Source organism: Hemitrygon akajei, chromosome 3 (assembly GCF_048418815.1).
Source record: "Hemitrygon akajei chromosome 3, sHemAka1.3, whole genome shotgun sequence".
In the NCBI taxonomy this organism is placed as follows: Eukaryota; Metazoa; Chordata; class Chondrichthyes; order Myliobatiformes; family Dasyatidae; genus Hemitrygon; species Hemitrygon akajei.
The window spans coordinates 76,389,835-76,414,416 of record NC_133126.1 but is presented as its reverse complement, the minus strand read 5'-3'; the positions used below and the strand labels follow the sequence as shown (position 1 = coordinate 76,414,416).

Below are 24,582 nucleotides of genomic sequence, written 5' to 3'. Positions count from 1 at the left end.
GAAATATCGCTGATTGCTGCCATAGCACGCGTATGCCATTCAGCAGCCACAGAGCAAGCATTGTGTTGTGTTGATGGCATCATGTACAATAGTTATGATTATTCAAAAGATCAGTGTTCTCTCTGCCTGCTTGTCTCTGCCAAGGAAGAATGAAATATCAGCTCTTCTTCATTTGGCATTCAGCCTGGCACATGACAACATGTGGGCATTTACACATCAAATACTATTTTTATCTAGTGAGTACTACCAACTTCAATGTCACCCCCTTATCTCTCAAATGTTCCATGTGTAATTTGTGGAATTCATGGTCTTGTTTTATGCCCAAGCTGAACTGTTTGCTCTATTTTTACAATTACCCCATGCAGAGGAATTTACATAGAATAGCTTTGTATTCATAATCCTCATGACCCACCTGTAATGTAGTAAAGTTGCTCTCTCATTAATCTAACTGTGAAGAAATTTCAAGCATTGACAATAAATAATTGCATAGGAGAATTGTTAAATATGTATTATTCGACATCTGAGATAATTTGACTACTGTGATAGCTTTCCCCCTTAGAAAATTTGTATTCTATTGTCTGGTGCCAAGAAGTTCATTGAGTTCTTTTAGTTCTGTCAGGTCACCTTCACAGGAAAGAAAATAATGAGAAATTAATTTGAAAGCTGCCAATGTTTTTCCTTTGACAGTAGAATTACTTATTAAGATTGATCAAGGCACATGTCAAAATATCAGAGCAATTTTTGTTCTTAGATTCTAATGTGTGGCTGTTTTACTTTATCTTAATAAGTTATTTGTTTAAAATTGATGATTAAGTAAGCATTATAACACAGATAGGAGGATTGGAAATAGTCTGACTGGTAACGTTGATAAACTTTGAGCATTGATCAGCACATAGGAACATGATATTGTTGCAATCACAGAGACATGGTTGAAAGAAGGGCAAGACTGGCAATAGAGCATTTCAGAGTGGAGATGTTTCAGATATGATGGGGATGTAGCATGTCAGAGAGGTGTGGACATTGCATTATTGATCAGTGAGGCCAAGTCCTGCATTAATGGGGGGGGGGGGGGGGAATGATTTAGAAAGCTCTTGAAATGTGAACATTTTGGTAGGCTTAGAAATAAAAGAAGAAGGATCTTCTGGAATTATATTACAATCGTCCAAGTAGTCAATGGGAAATAGGGGTGTATTTATGTAGGCAAATACAGAGAGGTGTGGAGGAATAAGCTTGTAGCTGAAGCACTTTCAACTTCCCGGCATTAGCTGGGATTGTCTTAGTGTGACCCAATTAAGTGCACTTAAAATTATAGCCAAATCAAAGTAAATAGCTCTACTTAATACTTCCATTGTCATCAGCTCCTTTCCACTGATTTCATTGTGCACAATCTGAGAATTGATTAATCTGCAAGAGTATGTGCTGCCTGAAATTGACCCCAGTAGTAGCACAATTAACTGGTGGAACAAGCCATCTCTGGCATAAGGGCACACTTTAGCCTACATTCAAAATCTCCAGCTTTTGCTCAGTAAAGTGCTTAAAATCTGACAGAATTGAGCACATCTGTAGGGCTTTAAGGTTGAAGGTCTGGGCCAGTTCTTCACTTGCAACCTAGCCTATTAAGGCTTGCTGTTGAGATCCCTCCCTCTATTATTAAAGGATTTCACTACTATCATTGAAGGGCTGCTCCCAAATCACAATTTTTAAACACAAGAACTGAATAAATGCTGTTTCTAGTCATTATAACTTTTCCACAAAAATGAACACCTGCAAACCTACCAAGACAAGGTCAACTGTTGTTTGACCATAAGGTATTCAACAATAATTCATCTGAAGAATAAAACAGATTTTATTTTATTTAACAATGGAAAATCCAGGAAGTGCCCAGCCATTTAGGTGTCACCTTTATTTTACCATGTATTTGTGGTATTGCCATTGATTACCCATACCTAAGGATTTGAGAACATAGTGCTTTGCCGCCTTCTTGAACTGCAACAGTTGCTGTGCTGAAGGTTTTCCCACTGAACTGTTAGGTAGGGTGTTCCACGATTAAGACTGCAATGATGAAGGACTGGCAATATGTTTTCAAATCAAGATGATAGACTTAGTCGTTTTCTAGTGTACGTGCTGTGTATTCCCCCTCTTTGTGATACCAGTTATGGCTTGGGAGGTGCTGTCAGACTGAGCTAGGTGAGCAAATGCAATGCATTTGTAGATGCACTGTAGAAGCTACAGTGTGCGGCAGGTAGAATAAATGAAAGCTTAGACTGGTAGATTATTTGCCATTCAAGGGGACTGCTCTGTCCTGGATGTTATTGACATTCTTGGAATTTGTTAGTACTGATTTAATGTTGTCACGTGTACCAAGAAGCAGTGAATACTTCTTTTAAAATGTGCTATCCAGGTATATCATACCAAACATAAGTATATCAAGATCATAAAAAACAAAACTGGAATGCAGAATATCGTGATGCTGAAAAATGCAGTGCAAGTAAACAAAGTACAAGGGCCAAGCCGAGGTGAAGAATTTATCTTTAACACATGAAATGTCCTTTCAAGGGGATGATCACTATGGGATAGAAGCTGGAGATGAACTTCACACATACATAAAATTTGAGAGTATTCCATCAAACTCTTAAGTTATGGCTGGCAGATGGTTGAAATGCCATGTAGTGTCAGGAGGTGTGTCACTGGTTGCAGGATACCTAGCCTCTGACCTACTCTTGTGGTAATGGTAGTTATATGTACGATCTAGATGAATTTCTGGTCAATGGTAATGTCCCAGGATGGGTGACTGTGTCAAGGATAGGTCAATTTGATCATGGTAAAGCATTTTGTGGTGTGAATTTAACCTGCCAATTCTCATCATGGCTGAATGTTGTCTTATTTGCAAGCTTGGACTGTTTAATCAATTGAGAAGTTATGAATAGAATTGAACATTTTGCAGTCATCAGCAAAGATCGCCAGCTCTGATTTTCTGATGGAAGGATATGTCATTCATGAGCAGCTGAACATTGCTGGGATTAGAACATTATCCTGAGGAACTCTTGTAGTGATGTCCTGGATCTGGGATGATTGACTCTTGACAACCACAACCATATTCCCTTGTGCAAGATAATACTCTAGCAGGTGGAGCTTCCCCTTGATAATGATAGACTTCAATTTTGCTAGGCACCTTCATGACTCTAAATTATGCCATGATGTCAAGGGTGCACACGCTCATTTCAACTGTGGAATTATTTCTTTAATCCACATTTGGACCAAGGCTGTGATGACACCTGGAGCTAGGTGGTCCTGGCGAACCAAATTGAGAGTCATTGTGCAGTTTAATATCAGGGTAGTGACGCTTTATAGTGTGTTGCCAATCATTTCCATCATATTAGTGATGATTGAGAGTAGACTAATATAGTACATCTTAGTTGGGTTACATTTATCCTGCTTTTTGTAAATAGAATGCACCTGGGAAATTTTCCACGTTGCCAGAATTGTATCTGTACTACAGTGGCTTTGCTAAAGCATCACCTAGTTCTAGAGTGCAAGTCTTCAGTACTTAAGCTAACTAAAAATGGTTGTGAATACTTGGCCTTTTCTTTAGCAAGCATATGCTAGACCTTCTCATCATTGTTGATGGGAATGCCTTGAAGCTTCCTTCTCCAATAAATTGTGCATTGAAGTGTGGTATGACTGCCCAGCTTCAATCGGTTCAGTTAGTAGTAAGAGAGTTAGTTCTGTTTATTCTTGTAGCTTCAATAGGCTAGCATCATATCATTTGTACAGGTCCGTGGTGCTGCCCTCAGCACGCACTTGTCATTGAACTGGAATTGACCCCTGGCTTGATGGTAAGTTGGACCTTGAGAATATAGATTTTGTTCAATTTTTGTATCTATACTATTGTGTTTATAGTATTAAATTAATACTTGTATTCATTACTGCTATTGCCGATGATCCACAATGTCTCACAGAGGCCCAGTTTGAGCAGCAGGTTTGTTTAGAGTCAGTTTGGCCTATGTTAATGCTTTTGGTGATAGATATTAAAGTCCCATATTCAGAGTACATTCCATGCCCTTGCTGCTTTCAGTGGTTTTTGCAAATGCTTAAAATTGGAAGAGCATTGATTCATTGGCTGAGAAAAGATGGTAGAAGATAATCAGGAGGAGGTTTCCTTGGAGTTCATGATCAGGAGGAAATTGACCTGACTGTATGAAATTTAATGGAATTTGAAATCAGTGTTGAGAATTTCAAGGCCTCCTCTCTGGCATCTGTATAACAGCATGCCACTGCCTCTAGTACTGTTATCCACTTAGCGGGACAAGACATATGTCAAAGGTTATTGGAATTTGACACATTCTCTGCAAGTACAATTGCAGCAAGTTTAACTGGTATGTAGGACAACTCTCCCAATATATAGGACAATTCCAGGTGGTCAGTCCAGTTTTATTCTTTTCTGTTTGAACATAGCAATCATGGCATGACCAAATGGCTTGTAAGACCGTTCAGAGGTTGCCTGTGGGAGAAAAAAAGAGAATTAATATTTTTGCTCTTTCGTCAAAAGTAGAAAAGTCAGAAAACATGTTGCAAATGGGATGAGTGATGGGAAGGGGTAACAAAGGGAAAATGTGAGGGTGAAGCAGTAAGCAGTAAACTCTATCTTGTATATTAAATTCAATATTGAGCCTCATGGGTTCAGAATCAGAATCGGGTTTAATGTCGCTGGGTTATGTTGTGAAACTTGTTTTGTGGCAGCAGTACATTGTAATACATAATAATAAAACTATAACTTACAATAAGAAGTACTGTATATATAAAAGAGAAAATTATGTTAAATAATTGCTGCAAAAACAGAGAGGGAAAGTACCAAGGTAGTTTTCATTATCCATTCAGAGATCTGATGGCAGAGGTGAAGAAGCTGTTCCTGAAACGTTGAGTGTGTGTCTTCAGGCTCCTGTATCTTCTCCTTTATGGTAGCAATAAAAAGAGGCAATGTCCTGGGTGATGGGGGTCCTTAATGATGGATTCCGCCTTTTTGAGGCATTGCCTTTTGAAGATGTCCTTAAGGCTGGGGAGGTTAGTGCCCATGATGGAGCTAGCTAGGTTTACAACTCTCTGCAGTTTTTTCTGATCCCGTACAGTGCCAGACCCCATAACATGGTGATGCAACCAGTTAGAATGTTCTCCACATTACAACTGTAGAAATTAGCAAGTGCCTTTGGGCGGCATATCAATTCTTCCCAAACGCCCAAAGGATTGGGTAGAAAGAGCCGAGCAGTGGGCTAAGCACACATCCTTGAGGTGTGCCAGTATTGATTGTCAGCAAGGAGGAGATATTTCTGATCTGCACAGACTGTGTGTTCTTGTTCAAGGATCCAGTTGCAGAGGCAGGTACAGAAGCCCAGGTTTTGGAGCTTATTGATTAGAACTGAAGGTATAATCATGTTGAATGCTGAGCTGTAATCAATAAACAGCAGTCTGACATGGGAATTACTGTTGTTCAGGTGATCCAAGGCCGAGTGGAAAGCCAGTGAGATTGCATCTGTTGTGCTAATAGACAAATTGCAGTGGATCCAGGCTTAGACAGTAGTTGATTCTGCCCATGTCTATCCTGCCAAAGCACTTCATCACAGTAGATGTGACACCATAGGCAGCTGTGGAGGCCAAGTCTTTATCTATATTTAAGGCAGAGGTTGATAGATTCTTGACTGGTCAGGGCATGAAGGGATACAGGGAAAAATGCAGGAGACTGGGGCTGAGAGAAAAATTAGATCAGCCATGACAAAATAGTGGAGCGTACTCAATGGGCCAAATGGCCTAATTCTGCTGCTGTATCCTTTGCTCTTATGTGAATGCCACTAAGTGATAATCTTTGGGTCACCTCACCCTGCTCTTCTTGGGTTCTAGAATGATTGACACCCTTTTGAAACAGGTGGGAACTGTGATAGTAAATTAGTCAAGGTCATGATTATATTTTCATCAGGCTCTTATATTTTTGAGAGCTGTTGAATGCTGTATCATTCCAGTATAGCTGGAAGTATGCCATCCTATGTGCTATTTCAAGAATTCTTGCAGAAATGAAGCTACCAAATATTCCCCTCAGACTCAACTTTCCTTCACAGCATAAAGGGATCTAAAGAAATCACCATTTACACTTGTTTTGAATAGTTTCCTAGATTCCAGCATAATGTGAGAAAGTCCCCCATTGCTTCCTTAACACTTCTGATTTAATTTAAAACATTCCCCATTTGATATTCTACAGTGTCTCTGACTAAAGCTGATATTATTTGGTGGGGAAAGCCAACTGTCAGATTCAAGTAATTTGCACTGTAAGATTAAGTAAGGTGTGAATTGAACTGTCAGTAGTACATCAGTACATACCAGGTATGTGTGACAGAACAGAAATGTAGCAGATACAGTCATAAAACCAACAGATTTTCTGTTGAAGCAACACACACAAAATTCTTAGGCCAGGCAGCATCTATGGAAAAAGAGTATCGTCAACTTTGCCAGCCAAGACCCTTCATCAGGACTGGAGAAAAAAAAAAGATGAGACATCAGAGTTAGAGGGTAGGGGGAGGGGAGGAAGAAACACAAGGTGATAGGTGAAACTGGTTGGGGAGGTGGTGAAGTAAGGAGCTAGGAAGTTGATTGGTGGAAGAGATACAGGGCTGGAGAAGGCAGAATCTGATAGGAGAGGACAGAAACCCATGGAAGGAAGCAAAGGGGGAGGAGCACCAGAGGGAGGTGATGGGCCAGAAAGGAGATAAGGTGAGAGAGGGAAAAGGGAATGGGGAATGGTGAAGGTGTGGGGGGGGGGGGCAGTACCAGAAGTTTCAGAAATTGATGTCATGCCATCAGGTTGAAGTCTACCTAGATGGAATATAGGGTGTTGCTCCTCCAACCTGAATGTGGCCTCATTGCAACAGTAGAGGAGGCCATGGGCTAATATGTCAGAATGAGAATGGGAAGTGGAATTAAAATGGGTGGCCACTGGGAGATCCCGCGTTTTCTGGCAGACGAAGCATAGGTGCTTGACAAAGCGGTCTCCCAATCTATATTGTGTCTCACCAATATACTGGAGGACACACCAGGAGCGCCAGATACAGTAGATGTCTCCAACAGACTCACGAGTGAAGTGTTGCCTCACCTGGAAGGACTGTTTAGAGCCCTGAATGGTAATAAGGAAGGAGGTGTAGGAGCTGATATAACACTTGTTATGCTTACACGATAAGTGCCAGTATGGAGATCAGTGGGGAGAGATGAATGGATAAGGGGTTGCGTAGGGAGCAATCCCTGCAGAAAGCAGAAGGTGAGGGGGGGGGGAAGGAAAGATGTGCTTGCTGGTGGGATCCCGCTGGAGATGGCGGAAGTTGCAGAGGATTATGTGCTGGACGCAGAGGCTGGTGGGGTGTTAGGTGAGGACAAGAACCAAGGTGTCTAATATTACTGCAGTTGAAGCCGAGTTAACTCCTCAATTAGATTTTCAAAGCATTTTACAATTTTGCTCAATTTACTTAAATTCAAATAGCCTGAGAAGGATTTTAAATATTATTGTTATCAGTTGATGCCAAAAACCAAGCTGCATAAGTTAACATTTAACAATTAAAGGTTCAGACTTCATTTTAAAACAACCCACATAAAACAAATAATTATTTCCCTACATGTTGAAGAGTTACTTTGTGACAATTTTGAAGAAGTATTCTGAATTAGACACATGTTGTGAAGTGTCAGGTACAATAAACCGACTTCTACATTTTAAATCCATTAAATCCTCATGTCATTTTGTGATTTGAAATAATTTGCTGGTATTTGAGTCTGTGTTCAGTAATTCATGCATTTGAACCAAGAACACATACATTATAGCTAATGAATATATATCACAAGAACATTTGTTGCTCAGTGACATCATTCTTCCTGATTATTTTCAGAGATCATTGACATTAATGAATATTTTTGAGTGAAAATCTTTAAGCGTAGTGTCAATGATTCATTGGCCTTTCTTTAATTTGACATCAACAACATGATTGACATCGCTAAAAAAAGCACTAAAGTCCTGTATAAACCTCAAACTGCTTCATGCATGGATTGGGCTGACGGAAGGAAATTAATAACATATTTTAAATTGAATGAAAATCGCTACAGATAAGTTCCTTGTTATTTTTAATCTAACAGTGAGTGAATAACGAATGCCTTTTGTGAGAGCAAGATTCTCTCTGATTGATGAGTTTATATTGCTCAATCTCTCTTGCTTTGACTCAGCACTAAATACTGTCAATATGTATTTATCCTTGGTTATTACTTTACCAACCCAAGATTTATTTTTCAAAGGAAAAGTACTGAATAATCAGATTATTTGTTGATGTCAAGCACCAACACATCAGCTCACCAATCATCAAGTCTTAAGGTCAAGATACAGCTCCCTGTATAAATGTGAATTACATTTTGATATAATTAAATAATTGCAATCTCTGGATTTAAATTGTAAAGCTAGAAATAATGCATTTGTTTCCTTTTTAGCATAGAACCAGAGAAATATGAAAAAACATCTTGTGGTGGAACTCAGACTAAACACAGATTGCTATGAGTGAAAAGCATCACACATGCACTTGTCAGATGTGAGATTCCAAAAGGCCTGTGGCAGTTGCTGAGATGAAAGACTATAAATGAGATGCTGAAAACTGTGGAGGGATATTGACAGCATCATTTTCTTGGCAACTGAAGATAACTAGTTAGTAATAAATGAAATATTTTTCCAAAGCAAAGAGTAAGGAAATTTTAAACAAGAGAAAATCTGTAGATGCTGGAAATCCAAACAACATATACAAAATCTGGGGGAGCTCGCAGGCCAGGCAGCATCTAGACAAGAAAGTATAGTCGACATTTTGGACCAAGACCCTTCGGTAGGACTGGAGAAAAAAAGATGAGGAGTAGATATAAAAGGAGGGGGAGGGAAGAGAAAAACACAAGATGATGGCATGAACATTGATTTCTCAAACTTCCAGTAATGGCCCCCACCCCCCCCCCCCTGCCCGTTCACCATTCCCATCCCCTTTTTCTTCTCTCACCTTATCTCCTTGCCTGCCCATCACCTTTCTCTGGTGGTGGTCCACCCCATGTTTCTTCCTTCCATGGCCTTCTGTTCTTTTGTATTGGTCTCCCCCTTCTTCAGCTCTGTACCACTTTCACCAATCAACTTCCCAGCGTTTTCCATCATCCCTTCCCCTCCCTGTTTCACCCATCACCTTGTGTTTTTCTCTCCCCTCCCCCACCTTTTATATCTACTCCTCATCTTTATTTCTTCAGTCCTGCCGACAAGTCTCAGCCAGAAATGTCGACCATACTTCCTTTCTGTAGATGCAGCCTGGCCTGCTGGTTTCCTCCAGCATTTTGTGTGTGTTGCTTGTTAGCAAAGGAAATTTGGAGATTTTAAAGTGGTGAGGGAGACATGTTAATAACATAAACTTAAGGGATGTGAGTGTACAGTATATCTCTGAAAAGTATTAGAGCAGACAAGATTAAAGGTGGAAGACTTGTGAGGTGACTTATGTACCTGTACACTACCTCAGCATTCCACTTTGACCTGCATCTTCATGCAGGCAGCAAACCATTGCTCTAAACCACATAACCAGTTCAGTTACATTATTTGTCCACAGCTATAGCTTTAAATGGCAATAAAACAAGAAAGTCAGTTAGGTTTGCCCAGTGCTGCAGACAGCAGGATGACAATCTGGAACTATATGCAATCGTTCAAAACAGAACATGAGAATGTAGAAGGTTCCTGTGAGAAAAAGATAAAAGAATATGTCAAATCTCACACAACTGATGAATCTACCAGCTGTGCAATCAAACCTACCATCTTACAATCCAAGCTGCTTAAAATTAGCACACAAAACCCTGGACTCTATCAGTATGAAGCAATTGGGCATAGTGTGAGGCCATTATCGTACATAAGTCTTTTCAGCTCCCACCATAAGCTGAACCCCCAATCATATATTGAGCCATTTGTTTATCACAAAAATATATTGATTCCCAGTTTTTATGTTTTAGATGAAAAAAAATCTTTGCAGTTCAATAATTATTTCACTTTATTGGTCAGAATTTTCCTGAGAAATGCCATTGTTTCCATGTGTCATTGCTAGCATTTCCTCAGGTCGCTGTTAGAAAGTTTGTGACTCTAGTGGGATTATGAATCCATTGAAAATCTCGGGTGGTCCTCATCAACAATTTCTCAACTGCTCTCTAACATTGCATGGTAATGCACCAACTTTAGACATTCTGCCTACTTATCTATGCCCTGTTAGACGTTGCATATATTTAGATACTGCATTTATTTCAATGCAGGGAAAGGACTAGAAGGTAGAGAGACATGTTTCAAAGAAGAGATTTTTTGAATTAACTTCTAATTATATTTTATGATATATTTAATTTTTCATGTATATTGAATGTTTGGTAAGCTTATAAATGTCAGGGACAAACCTTGCCTGTCAAATCTGATGGAATTCTTTGAGTAAATAATTGGCAGGATAGACAAAGGAAAGTCAGTGGATATTGTTTACCTGGATTTTCAGAAGGCCTTTAACAAGGTGGAACTCATGAGGCTGCTTAACAAGAGCCCATAGTATTACAGGAAAGATACTAGCATGGATAGAAGATTGGCAGACTGGCAGAAGACCAAGAGTGGGAATAAAGGAAACTTTTCTGGTTGGCTGCCAGTGACTAGTGATGTTCCTCGGGGGTCGGTGTTAGGACCCCTTCTGTTCACATTATATGTCAGTGATTTAGATGATGGAGTTTTGCAGATGATATGAAGATAGTTGGAGGGGCAGGTAGTGTTCAGGGTGTCTGCAGACGGACTTAGACAGACTGAGAGAATGGGCAAAGAAGTGGCAAATGGAATATAGTGAAGGGAAGGGTATGGTCATGCATTTTGGTAGAAGGAATAAAGGTGTAGAGTATTTTCTAAATGGGGAGAAAATTCAAAACTCTGTGGTGCAAAGGGACATGTAAGCCCTTGTACAGGATTCCTTAAAGGTTAATTTGCAGATTGAGACAATGGTAAGGAAGGCAAATGCAATGTTAGCATTCATTTTGAGACACTGTAAGAGCAAGGATGTAATACTGAGGTTTATAAGGCATTAGTCAGACTGCACTTGGAGAATTGTGAGCAATTTTGGGCCCTTTATCTAAGAAAAGATGTGCTAGTGTTGTAGAGGGTCTAGAGAAAGTTCACAAAAATTATTCTGTGAATAAAGGGTTAATGTATGAGGAGTGTGAGATGGCTTTGGATTTGTACTCACTGGAGTTTAGAAGAATGAGGGCGATCTGATTGTAACCTATCAAATAGTGAAAGGCCTAGATAGAGTGGATGTGGAGTGGATGTTTCCTATTGTGAATGAGTCTAGGACCAGAGGGCACAGCCTCAGCATAGAGGGATGTCCATTTAGAACAGAGATGAGGAGGAATTTCTTTAGCCAGAGGGTAGTGAATCTGTAGAATTCATTGCCACAAACAGCTATGGCAGCCAAGTCATTGTGTACATTTAAAGTAAAGATTGATGGGTTCTGAATCAGTCAGGGCATCAAAGGTTGCAGGGAGAAAGAAGGAAGATGGGGTTGTGAAGTCTAATAAATCAGACATGATGGAATGGCGGAGCAGATTCAATGGACTGAATGGCGTAATTCTGCTCCTATGTCTTACGGCTTATGGCCATTCAACACAATGCTATTAATTAATCAGCAATAAACACTTCTACAAGATCAGAAAACATAGGAATATAGATAAAACCAACAATTAGCAATATGGTTATTGAACCTGATCTGCCGTTTATTATGTTTGTGGCTGATCTTCAATCTCACTTGCTTTCTGATAAATATATCCCTTGTGTCAAAAAGTCTATTGATCTCAGCTTTGAATTTACTTAATAACTGAGCTTCCATAATCCTCTGCAAAAGTTCTCATTGGCTTGAGTGCTAAATAATTACCATCCTGTTTGAAGACTTCTAATTTCTCCACCACAAAGAAATAGCCTCCCAGCAACTGCAGCATCAATGTCTGTCAGAGTTCTGTATGATCGTCTTTTACTCTTGTAAACTCCAATGAGCTCAAAACTTTACTCATTAAGTCATTATGTGTCAGGACCATCATCCAAGGAATTGATCGTAAAAGTCTAGGCTGCACTAATTCTAAGACCAGCATATTCTTCCACATGTCAACACAATGACAAGGTCCCGCATTGGGAGATTAGTTAGGAAGATTCAGTTGCTAGGTATACATGGAGAGGTAGTAAATTGGATTAGACATTGGATCAATGGGAGAAGTCAGAGAGTGGTAGTGGAGGATTGCTTCTCTGAGTGGAGGCCTGTGACTAGTGGTGTGCCACAAGGATCAGTGCTGGGTTAATTGTTATTTGTCATCTATATCAATGATCTGGATGATAATGTGGTAAATTGGATCAGCAAATTTGCTGATGATACAATGATTGGAGGTGTAGTGGACAGTGAGGAAGGTTTTCAAAGTTTGTAGAGGGATTTGGACCAGCTGGAAAAATGGGCTGATAAATGGCAGATGGAGTTTAATACAGATAGTGTGAGGTATTGCACTTTGGAAGGACAAACCAAGGTAGAACATACAAGGTAAATGGTAGGGCACTGAGGAGTGCAGTAGAACAGAGGGGTCTGGGAATACAGATACAAAATTCCCTAAAAGTGGCGTCACAGGTAGATAGGGTCGTAAAGAGAGTTTTTGGTACATTGGCCTTTATAAATCAAAGTATTGAGTATAAGGGTTGGAATGTTATGGTGAGGTTGTATAAGGTATTGGTGAGGCTAAATTTGGAGTATTGTTTGCAGTTTTGGTCACCGAATCACAGGAAGGATATTAATAAGGTTGAAAGAGTGCAAAGAGGGTTTACAAGGATGTTGCTGGGACTCGAGAAACTGGTAAAGGTTGAATAGGTTAGGATTTTATTCCCTGGAGCATTGAAGAATGAGGGGAGATTTGATAGAGGTATATAAAATTATGATGGGTATAGATGGAGTGAATGCAAGCAGGTTTTTTCCACTGAGGCTAGGAGAGAAAAAAACAGAGGACATGGGTTAATGGTGAAGGGGGAAAGTTTAAAGGGAACATTGGGGGGGCTTCTTCACACAGAGAGTGGTGGGAGTGTGGAATGAGCTGCCAGATGAAGCAGTAAATGCGGGCTCACTTTTAACATTTAAGAAAAACTTGGACAGGTACATGGATGAGAGGTGTATGGAGGGATATGGGCCAGGTGCAGGTCAGTGGGACTAGGCAGAAAAATGGTTCGGCACAGCCAAGAAGGGCCAAAAGGCCTGTTTCTGTGCTGTAATGTTCTATGGTTCTATGATTCTATGTATGAAGACAAAACTATGCACAGTGGTTCAAATATGGTATCGTCCATGTAAAGCAAAATTTTAACACAACCTCTTTATTTATGTTCTCCAACTCCGATTTATTAAAAGCCTGCATACCATTTTATTTTTCTAATTGCAATGTTTGCATGTCTACATTCTACATTGACTGAACCAATAGACCAAGAATCCTCAACATTTCAAAAATATTCTCCTTTTCTGTTCTTCCTACTAGCATGCACAATTGCACATTTTCCCAAATTGTCCTCCAACTCCCATGTTACTTCCTTGTGCTCCTTTTGTAGACTCTGTCTCCTCCTCGTAGCTTAGCTTTCCACCTGATGTTATTTCACGAGCAGATATAGAAACAGTTTTTAAGCTTTTTAATAAATTTCCATCAGCAGCAGCTTGCTGATGTGAAAAAGATCCCTTGATCCTTTTACAGTTTATTTCCCTTGACCAAATATGTTACTCTATTGTGTTAATATTTACCCATCATCCCAGGGCCCCTTATCTTGTTTTTGACTATTTGTTACATTGGGTTTTATGAAATACCTGTTGAAAATCCAGATATATTACAATTACTGGTTTCTGTTCAAAAAGTCTCTATTAAATTTATGACCATAAACTCTTGTATTGCCTTACTGATTGGATTAGACCTACGATAGACCAAGCTGGAACAATAAGATGCCACAATAGGTCAAGGACAGATGCAATCTCAATGGCTCTCTATACGGCTTTAGACCACCTGGACAACACAAGCACCTATGTCAGTATGCTGTTCATCAACAGTAGCTCAGCATTTAATACCATCATTCCCACAATCCTGATTGAGAAGTTGCAGAACCTGGGCCCCTGTACCTCCCTCAGTAATTGGATCCTCAACTTCCTAATCAGAAGACCACAATCTGTGCGGATTGGTGATAACATACCCTCCTCACTGACGATCAACTCTGGTGCACCTCAGGGGTGTGTGCTTAGCCCACTGCTCTACTCTCTCTATACCCATGACTGTGCGGTTAGGCATAGCTCAAATCCCTTCTATAAATTTGTTGATGATACAACCATTGCTGGTAGAATGCTGCTGTGGTGACGAGAGGACGTACAGGGGTGAGATATGCCAACTAGTGGAGTGGTGCCGCAACAACAACCTGGCACTCAATGTCAGTAAGATAAAAGAGCTGATTGCGAACTTCAGGAAGGGTATGATGAAGGAACACATAACCAATCCTCATAGAGGGATCAGAAGTGGAGAGAGTGAGCTGTTTCAAGTTCCTGGGTGTCAAGATCTCTGAGGATCTAACCTGGTCCCAACATATCAATATAGTAATAAAGAAGGCAAGACAGCGGCTATACTTCATTAGGAGTTTGAATAGATTTGGCATGTCAACAAATATGCTCAAAAACTTCTATAGTTGTACCTTGGAGAGCATTCTGACAAACTGCATCATTGTCTGGTATGGAGGGGCTACTGCACAGGACCGAAAGAAGCTGCAGAAGGTTGTAAATCTAGTCAGCTCCATCTTGGGTACTAGCCTACAAAGTACCCAGGACATCTTCAGGGAGTGGTGTCTCAGAAAGGCAGCGTCCATTATTAAGGACCTCCAGTACCAGGGCATGCCCTTTTCTCACTGTTACCATCAGGAAGGAGATACAGAAACCTGAAGGCACTCACTCAGCAATTCGGGAACAGCTTCTTCCCCTCTGCCATCCGATTCCTAAATGGACATTGAACCCTTGGACACTACGTCACTTTTTAAAATATGCAGTATTTTTTTTTTGCACGTTTTTAATCAATTCGATATACATATACTGTAATTGATTTACCTATTTATTTATAATTATTATTTTCTATTTATTATTTTTTTCTCCTAGATTATGTATTGCATTGAACTGCTGCTGCTAAGTTAACAAATTTCACGTCACATGCTGGTGATAATAAACCTGATTCTGATTCTGATTCTAATTCTGATTCAGAAAGCAAGTAAAAGTGTAAAGAGAACAGGTGACCCACTGGCCCCGGGGGCTTCAGGTTGCACTAAAATGGTGTTGACTATTGCAGGAAATTAAATTGTCTTTATCAATGGCAAGTTCAAATGTTGAAAATGTAGCCTATAAATTGAAGACAGCATTGTTTTTTTTTAAATTTCATCTCATCTAGGAGTTCCAGCCAGTTGCCACTTTACTTTTGCAAACTGCCAGAATTCATTTGGGTCCTTTTCTGAAGCCAATGTACTTCATGTCCAGCTGGAGTTATTTTGCTAAGCAAACAGATGAATGATAAAGCTTGGAGGATATATGTCTAATTATGAAATCTCATTTTATTCTGTCCCATAAGTAAACCAATCGTAAGTTTAATTATCTTTTCCTCCTCCACTTTATATGTGCTATCAAAATTATTTTCTTCATTGCTAAAATGTGTATGAAACTGTGTGCCAGACATCTATGCACAAAGTAATATAATTTTCCAAGTTTATAATAGGCATTCATAAATGTCAACAACAAGGAAAGCTTTGGTTAGCTGAGCATTCAGACTTCACATTGGTAAACGTTACTGGAGTGCAACAGTGGTTACAGATTTTTAATGTAACTGCAGTCTGTTTGAAAAGTAAGAATGTATTGATTTCATCAAATCACTGGGTGATAAACACAACTTGGCAATACAGTAGTTTCCTTTTCCCTGAAGTTGTTGCCAAATGTTTGTGGATTAATACAGTATATTTGTTGAGTTAGAACATTACTTTTTTTAAATTTTATGCCGATCTCCAAATCAAGAAATTCCAGTAAATGATTGAGTTCAGCTTATTGCATAAACACAGCAAAGGAAGGCATTAGACTGATAGTTCTATGCAAAGGTTGATAAAAAAGGTTCCTTTTATTTATTTATTAGTTGTGGACAGTATCGGCAAGGCCCACAATTATTGCCAATTGTTGATTTAAAGGGTGCATTGGCTCTTGAACTGCTTCAGTCTATCTGGAAACAGTCAAGTGTCAGGCACATCATTGTACATCATGGGCTGCTTTTAGGCCATGTCTATTCAGAACAGCACATTTCCTTTTATGAAGTATATTAGGAAATCATATGGGTTTTGACTCACATTTATTAGTCTCATAGAATTGTACAGATGAGCACAGAAATTCTTTACATAGGCCCATCTCACCTAATCCAACCACAATCCATGCTAATTCCATTTGCCTACATTTGGGCAAATTCCTCTGCACCTTTCCTAGGTACTTGTCGAAATGTCTATTGAGCATTGTAATCATATGCTGATGAAGGGTCTCACCCAAAAAAGTCAACTATTTATTCCTTTCCATAGATGCTGCCTGACCTGCAGAGTTCCTCCAGTTTGTGTGTGTTGCTTTGGATTTCCAGCATCTGCAGATTTTCTTGTGTTTGTAGTCATATCTACCTCCACTCTTTGTGATGATTGTTGACTTCAAGAGGAGGAAACCAGAGGTTCCTGAGCTAGCCCTCGTTGGGGGATTAGACGTGGAGAGCATCAGTAACTTTAAACTCCTTGGTGTTATCATTTCAGAAGATCATAAGTGCAATAACAAATAAAAAGCATGATAACACTTCAAATTCCTTAGAAGTTTGCGAAAATTCAGCATGAATCTAAAACTTTGACTAACTTCTATGGATGTGTGGTGGAGAGTACACTGACTGCTTGCATCATGGCCTGGTATTGAAACACTAATAGCCTTGAACAGAAAGTCTTACAAAAAGTCTATTAGGGGTAGAGCCTTCCCCACCATTGAGCACATCCATATGGAGTACTATCACAGTCAGTGCTCCATCTTCAAGGGGGCCCACTTTCAAAGACCCCTACCACCCTGGCCATGCTCTCTTCTCATTGCTGCACCAGGAAGAAGGTGCAGGAGCCTCAGGATTCACACCACCAGGTTCAGGAACAGTTATTACCCCTCAACCATCAGGCTCTTGAACCAGAGGGGATAACTTCACTCACCCCAACACTGAACTGTTCCCATAATTTATGGACTCACCTTTCAAGGACTCTTCATCTCATGTTATTGATATTTATTGATTATTTATTCATTTTTAAAATTTTATATTTACACAGTTTGCTGTCTATTGCACATTGGTTGTTTATCCATCTTGTTGGGTGCGATTTCTTGTTGATATTTTTATGCTTCTTGGATTTTCTGAGTACATCCACAAGAAAACAATGGTGACGTATACCTATGTACTTTGATAATAAATTAACTTTGAGCTTTGTGTGAAGAACTTGCCCCTCAGACCTCTAACATTTTTCACCTTGCCCCTTAAACCTGTGCTCTCTAGCTCTTGACTCTCCTGTTCAAGCAGAAGGCTGACAACTATCCTACTTATGCTCTTCATAATCTAGTAAGCTTGTATAAGGTCACAAATCTGCCTCCAAGTTCCATTGGGAATAAAGCCAGCCTATCCAATCTCTCATTCTATTTACAACACACCATTCCAGCAAAATCCTGGTAAATCTCATAAATCTCTATTGCTACCTTATCCTTTTTGTAGTGTGGTGACTAGAAATGTGCATAAGTCTGTAAGTGCAGTCTAACTAACCAACATGTTAACATTATTGATACTAGCTGTATTTACACATTTAATTAATTGGGATTTGAACTCATGACTAATATGCTACCATTTCCAATGCTCATGATGTAGAAATATCATGAATGTGTAATTGTATTGTCATGTTTATTAAAATTTCATAAAGGTTGAATTTCCCCATGGGGATGAATAAAGTATCTATCTAAAGGTCAGTTTGGAGTCTTCAAAGTTTTATTAACACAATGAAATGCTGGATACAAAAAAAAGGCTGCAAATTTCCACATTGTTTCTGGAACATATTCCACTTCAGTCAAATAAAGCTCTGTCTCTTTTTTGGTTTTAATATGATAAATCTGCGAGAGTTAGCTCCAATAGGAACAACTCTTATGTCAGATACTGATCCATGCTGCCTTAAAAATAGCTTCATAGAGACAGTGTTAACTTACTTTCTATCATTATTGGCAACATAATACTCCTTATAGTTGTGTAATGAGATGTTTTCTAATTCATTGTCTTATTCTGAAGGCAAATTTAGGTGAATAATCACTCTTCATTGGCTTTCTAAGAAGCATAGCGCTCTCCCCGTTCATTCTTATATTTTTGAAGCTTATGTTAAATTTTATTTTAGCCTCCTGTGCTCCACTTAGGTAATTGCATAATATCAGGCTTCTCTTTGTAACTATAGCTTTCCATGCTGAGCATTGTCCTGCTGTAAGCTTTATATGGCTTTAAAGTGTCTTATATAAACACTACCAGCATATTTAACATGCAGTCTAGCCAGTGATTTGAAAAAATATATTATTCTCATTTAACTCTCGTACAAGTCTTCCTACTAGAAAATGGGAAATGAGAGTTGGTTCAATAGCTCTCATTATGGACTGAATGAGTAAATTTCTGTGACATTAAAAAGAAACCAGTTCATGCTGGTGTTCTGTTGACTGATGCCAAGGGCCTTTTGGAAAATTTAGGCAATCCTGGTGACCATGAGCATTTGATGGGAAGGGAGAGAAGGAGCAGAATCTGTAGTCTGTAAAAGAAAGGAGCTGTAAAATGGCTGAAAACTTCAGCATTTGCTTTTTCCCAGCCACCTGCTTAAATTTGTGTGAAATATCTAAGACAAAATGTATTTAGAGATCAGAATTGAGTGTTGTCTTGCCTGCTCGACTTTCCAGTGACCCATCAGCAACCACAATAAATTGAAGCTAAGAGTAGTTGCCACATCTCATTGATGCACCATCAATAACTCTCGGAGACATGAGTCAAGGTAGGCTTTTATTAGCTGGAAGAAAACACCGTCAGCAGCAAGAGCCCACCACACAACATCCTGGAGACAGAGGGAGGAGCAATGCCTCCAATCGCCTTTATACAGGGATCTGTGGGAGGAGCCACAGGAGCAGTCAGCGGGGGGGGGTGGGGGGGGCGTGTCCAGACAGGTATATATAGTTCACCACACTCATGCAATCTCATTTGTTTTAAAGCTTAACTAGTTTAGAGTACAGAATGAAGTTTGAACCTTCCAGCTTGGTGGGCTCTTTTCATTGATGGTAACTTGTTTCTTTGGTTTTCAGATGGTATGGGTCGAGTTCTAGCACAGGATGTATTTGCAAAAGACAACCTGCCACCTTTCCCAGCATCAGTGAAGGATGGCTATGCTGTAAGAGGTGAAGAGAATATATTGTTCTAAATGATTAATGTTGAAGTTGCAGATTCTATCTGAACAGCTTGAAAATGGTTATGTTTTGTATTACAGCTGCTGATGGCCCTGGTGATAGATTCATTATTGGTGAATCACAGGCAGGTGACCAGGTGAGTTTTGATGTTAAATTTACTTAACATTGAATCTAGGCATCTAGGACAAGAGCCAAAACCTTTCCTGCAAATGACCGATAAATTTCTTTGTCACGTGAACTCAAATCTATAAGAGCTGATACAAGCCCTTTTTTTCTGAATGGATTACACATTCTGCTTGACCACTATTCAAAGGGAAATTGAGCTTTCTCCCTCATCATTCAGAATTTATCTTGTTGAAATGTGGACGAATGAGAGAAGTAGAAGCCGAACCAAAGGTGGTGACGAATCAGCATATAGGAGGGAAATTGCAATTCTGATTGAATAGTGCTACAACAATATCCTCTCACTCAATATCAGCAAAATCAAAGAGCTGATTATTGATTACAGGAGGAAGAAACCAGATGTCCATGACACAGTCCTCATTAGGGGATCAGAAATGGATAGGATCAGTAACTTTAAATTCCTTGGCATTATCATATCAGAGGATCTGTCCTTGAACCAGCATATATGTGCCATTACAAAGAAGGCACAACAGCGCCTCTACTTAGAATTTTACACAGATTTGGCATGTCATTGAAACTTTGACAAACTTCTATAGATGCACGGTGGAGAAAATCCTGAATGGTTGCATCGCAGCTTCATATGGAAACGCCAATACCCAAGAATAGAAAACCTTACAAAAAGGAACAGGAGCCTTAGCTCTCACACCACCAGGTCCAGGAACTCTTCAACCATCAGGCTCCTGAAATAGCATGGATAACTTCACTCAGAGGACTATATAATCCATGTTCTCAGTATTATTTATTTACTTTTTTAAAATATGTACAGTTTGTCTTCTTTTGCACATTGTTTGCTTGTCATAATTTGCTTGTGTGTAGTTTTCCTTTGATTCCATTGTATTTCCTTGTTTTATTCTGAATGCCTGCAAAAATTAATCTCTAGGTACTATGTGGTGATATATATAAACTTCAATAAAACATTTACTTTGAGTAGATCATAACTGGGGGATACTTGGCTATAGCATTTGGACTTACAAAATTTGTAATGCTCACGTTTTCTTGCAGTGCAGTAAGTGAATTGATGAAATTGAGCTTCACTGTCAGAAGTTGCAGAGTGTCTGCATTTGGAAAGCAATGAGGATTTACAGATTGCGCCAAAAATCTATTCCTAATTAAATAGTGGAGTACCAAGGAAAAGAAAAAAACAAATGGGGATTCCAAATGATAAAACTGTTCTTTATTAGTTTTAAATTAATTCCCAAAAACATAATGTGTTTTGTTTCAATTTAGTTTGATATGTATCAGCTGTAAGTTTTCAAAGTTTGTCTAATAATCTCATTCCTATATCTTTTGCAGCCCACTCAGACAGTGATGCCTGGCCAGGTGATGCGAGTAACAACAGGGGCTCCAATACCCTGTGGTGCAGATGCAGTTGTACAGGTTGAAGATACCGAGCTCATCAGGGAATCAGATGATGTAAGTAAAATATGTTTAACTGGTAGAAAAATGTTTTTATTATTCAAAGATTCCTTAATGTATATGCTTTTTAGTTGAGGACTAGGATAGATGCTAAGTATTGCCATGTTCATTTCATATTGGTATTCTTTATGTATGCAGCATGATGTACTTCTAATCTTGGTAAGTTGATAGATAGTTATTAAGCTTTTTTTGAGCACTGTAATTGGTGCTTACATTTTAGTAACTAATCAAGCTTATGCTTTTATTTCCTCTTCTCAAACTGGGGACCCATGCAATAAGATCTTCATGTCCACAAATACGTTTTATTTTTCTAGTTGTTGAAGGTTATTTCATTTAATGAGTTTCATGAAGTATTTTTAAAGATTTTTTTGCATTTATTCATTTTATTTTAAAGCAACAGTACATGACAGCAGAAAGAATGCCGCATGTTAATTTGAGATTGGAGATCAGTTTTATTGCATTATTTCACTATTATTCATGAAGTTTGCTGCTATTTTTTAAAACAACAATTCTAATAATTAATTGTAGAGAAATCAAAGGCATACTAAATGGCTAAGGAATCTCGCTCTATACAATCTCCACATGCTGCATTCCAGATTGCCTTTTAGTGTTCATCAGTGATGCTTTTAGAATGACTATTGCCAAGTATTTTATACATCCTGTTAGCTTAGGCTGCAATTTAATGTTGCAGGGCACAGAAGAGCTAGAGGTGCGAATTCTGACGCAGGCTCGTCCAGGCCAGGACATCAGGTCAGTATCTATATTCTGCATGAGATTTCAGTAGCCCACTTTGCTGAATTTATAACATAATCCTGTCAATTTTTAAAAATATTAATATCCAAAACAAAATAAGGAAAAAGTAAGTGGGATCAGAATCAGGTTTATTATCACTAACATGTGTTGCGAAATTTGTTAATTTAGCAGCAGCAGTTCAATGCAATACATAATATAGAAGGAAAAAAATAAATAAGTAACAGTGTATGTATATTGGAGATTCAAAATTGTGCAAAAAACAGAAATAATACAAATTGAAAAAGTGAGGTAGTGTTCACAGGTTCAATGTCCATTTAGGGAATCAGATGGCAGAGGAGAAGAAGCTGTTCCTGAATCACTGAGTGTGTGCCTTCAGGCTTCTGTACCTCCTACCTGATGGTAACAATGAGAAAAGGGCATGCCCTGAGTGCTGGAGTTCCTTAATAATGGACAATGCTATTCAGAGACACAGCTCTTTGAAGATATCCTGTGTGCTTTGTAGGCTAGTACTCAAAATGGAGCCAGCTGAATTTACAACCCTCCACAGCTTCTTTCAGCCTTATGCAATAGCACCCCCCAGCATTCCAGACAGCGATGCAGCCTGTCAAAATATTCTCCACAGTACTCTATGGAAGTTTTTGAATGTTTTTGCTGACATACCAAATCTCTTCAAACTCCTAATGAAGCATAGTCGCTGTCTTGCCTTCTTTAGCTGCATCAATATGTTGGGACCAGGTTAGAACATCAGAGATCTTGACACCCAGGAACTTGAAACTGCTCACTCTCTCCACTTCTGATCCCTCTATGAGAATTGGTATGTGTGCCTTCGTCTTACCCTTCCTGAAGTCCAGAATCGGCTCTTTTGTCTTACTGACATTGAGTGCAAGGTTGTTGCTGTGACACCACTCCACTAGTTGGTATATCTCGCTCCTGTACACCATCTCATCTCCATCTGAGATTCTACCAACAAAGGTTTCAGCAAGTTTATAGATGGCACTTGAGCTATGCCTAGACACACAGTCATGAATATAGAGAGAGTAGAGCAGTGGGCTAAGCACACACCCCTGAGGTGCACCACTGTTGATCATCAGCGAGGAGGAGATATTAGAACCATAGAACATTACAGCACAGAAGCAGGCCTTTTGGCCCTTCTTGGATGTGGCAAACCATTTTTTTGCCTAGTCCCACTGACCTGCACCAGGACCATATCTCTTCATACTTCTCTCATCCATGTACCTGTCCAAGTTTTTCTTAAATGTTAAAAGTAAGCCCGCATTTACCACTTCATCTGGCAGCTTATTCCACACACCTACCACTCTCTGTATGAAAAAGCCCCCCCACCATGTTCTCTTTAAACTTTTCCCCCTTCACCCTTAATCCATGTCCTCTGGGATTTTTTCTCCCCTAACCTCAGTGGAAAAAGCCTGCTTGCATTCACTCTATCTATACCCATCATAATTTTATGTACCTTTATCAAATCTCTCTTTATTCTTCTACGCTCCAGGGAATAAAGTCCTAATCTATTCAACCTTTCTCAAGAAATCAATTTCTCAAGCCCCAGCAACATCCTTGTAAACCTTCTCTGCACTCTTTCAACCTTATTAATATCCTTCCTGTAATTCGGTGACCAAAACTGCACACAATACTCCAAATTCGGCCTCACCATTGCCTTATACAACCTCACCATAACATTCCAACTCTTATACTCAATACTTTGATTTATAAAGGCCAATGTATCAAAAGCTCTCTTTACTACCCTATCTACCTGTGACGCCACTTTTAGGGAATTTTGTATCTGTATTCCCAGATCCCTCTGTTCTACTGCACTCCTCAGTGCCCTACCATTTACCTTGTATGTTCTACCTTGGTTTTTCCTTCCAAAGTGCAATACGTCATACTTGTCTGTATTAAACTCCATCAGCCATTTTTCAGCCCATTTTTCCAGCTGGTCCAAATCCCTCTGCAAGCTTTGGAAACCTTCCTCATTGTCTACTACACCTCCAATCTTTGTATCATCACCTACCACGCACAAAGCCGTGTTGACTCTCCCTAATAAGTCCCTGTCTATCCAAATACTTGTACATCCTATCTCTCAGTACTCCTTCCAATAATTTACCTACTACCAACATCAAACTTACCAGCCCATGATTTCCCAGATTACTTTTAGAGCCTTTTTAAAACAACGGAACAAAATGAGTTATCCTCCAATCCTCCGGCATCTCACCCGTAGATACCAACATTTTAAATATATCTGCCAGGGCCCCTGCAATTTCAACACTAGTCTCCTTCAAGGTCTGAGAGAATACCCTGTCAGGTCCTGGGGATTTATCTACTCTGATTTGCCTCAAGATAGCAAGCACCTCCTCCTCTTCAATCTGTATAGGTTCCATGACCTCACTACTCGTTTGCCTCATTTCCATCGACTCCATGCCAGTTTCCTTAGTAAATACAGATGCAAAAAACCCTTTTAAGATCTCCCCCATTTCTTTTGGTTCCATACATAGCGGACCACTCTGACCTTCAAGAGGACCAATTTTATCCCTTACTATCCTTTTGCTCTTTATCTACCTCTTTGGATTATCCTTCACCTTGACTCCAAAGCTACCTCATGTCTTCCTTTAGCCCTCCTGATTTCTTTCTTAAGTTT

At 39.4% G+C, this 24,582-nt stretch overlaps 1 protein-coding gene across 20 annotated transcripts in view; it reads left to right on the top strand.

Moving 5' to 3' along the window:
- The window catches only part of LOC140725128 (gephyrin), a 598,333-nt gene that overhangs the window by 489,473 nt on the left and 84,278 nt on the right, over window positions 1–24,582 (top strand). For 12 of the 20 annotated variants that reach the window (XM_073040176.1, XM_073040167.1, XM_073040183.1 and 9 more), the window contains 5 exons: window positions 19,482–19,574; window positions 19,664–19,719; window positions 21,060–21,179; window positions 21,321–21,341; window positions 21,874–21,932. In XM_073040176.1, coding sequence (XP_072896277.1) covers window positions 19,482–19,574; window positions 19,664–19,719; window positions 21,060–21,179; window positions 21,321–21,341; window positions 21,874–21,932 — 349 coding nt within the window. The remainder of the gene's footprint in view (window positions 1–19,481; window positions 19,575–19,663; window positions 19,720–21,059; window positions 21,180–21,320; window positions 21,342–21,873; window positions 21,933–24,582) is intronic. The other 8 variants (XM_073040169.1, XM_073040186.1, XM_073040187.1 and 5 more) reach the window with 1 other exon arrangement.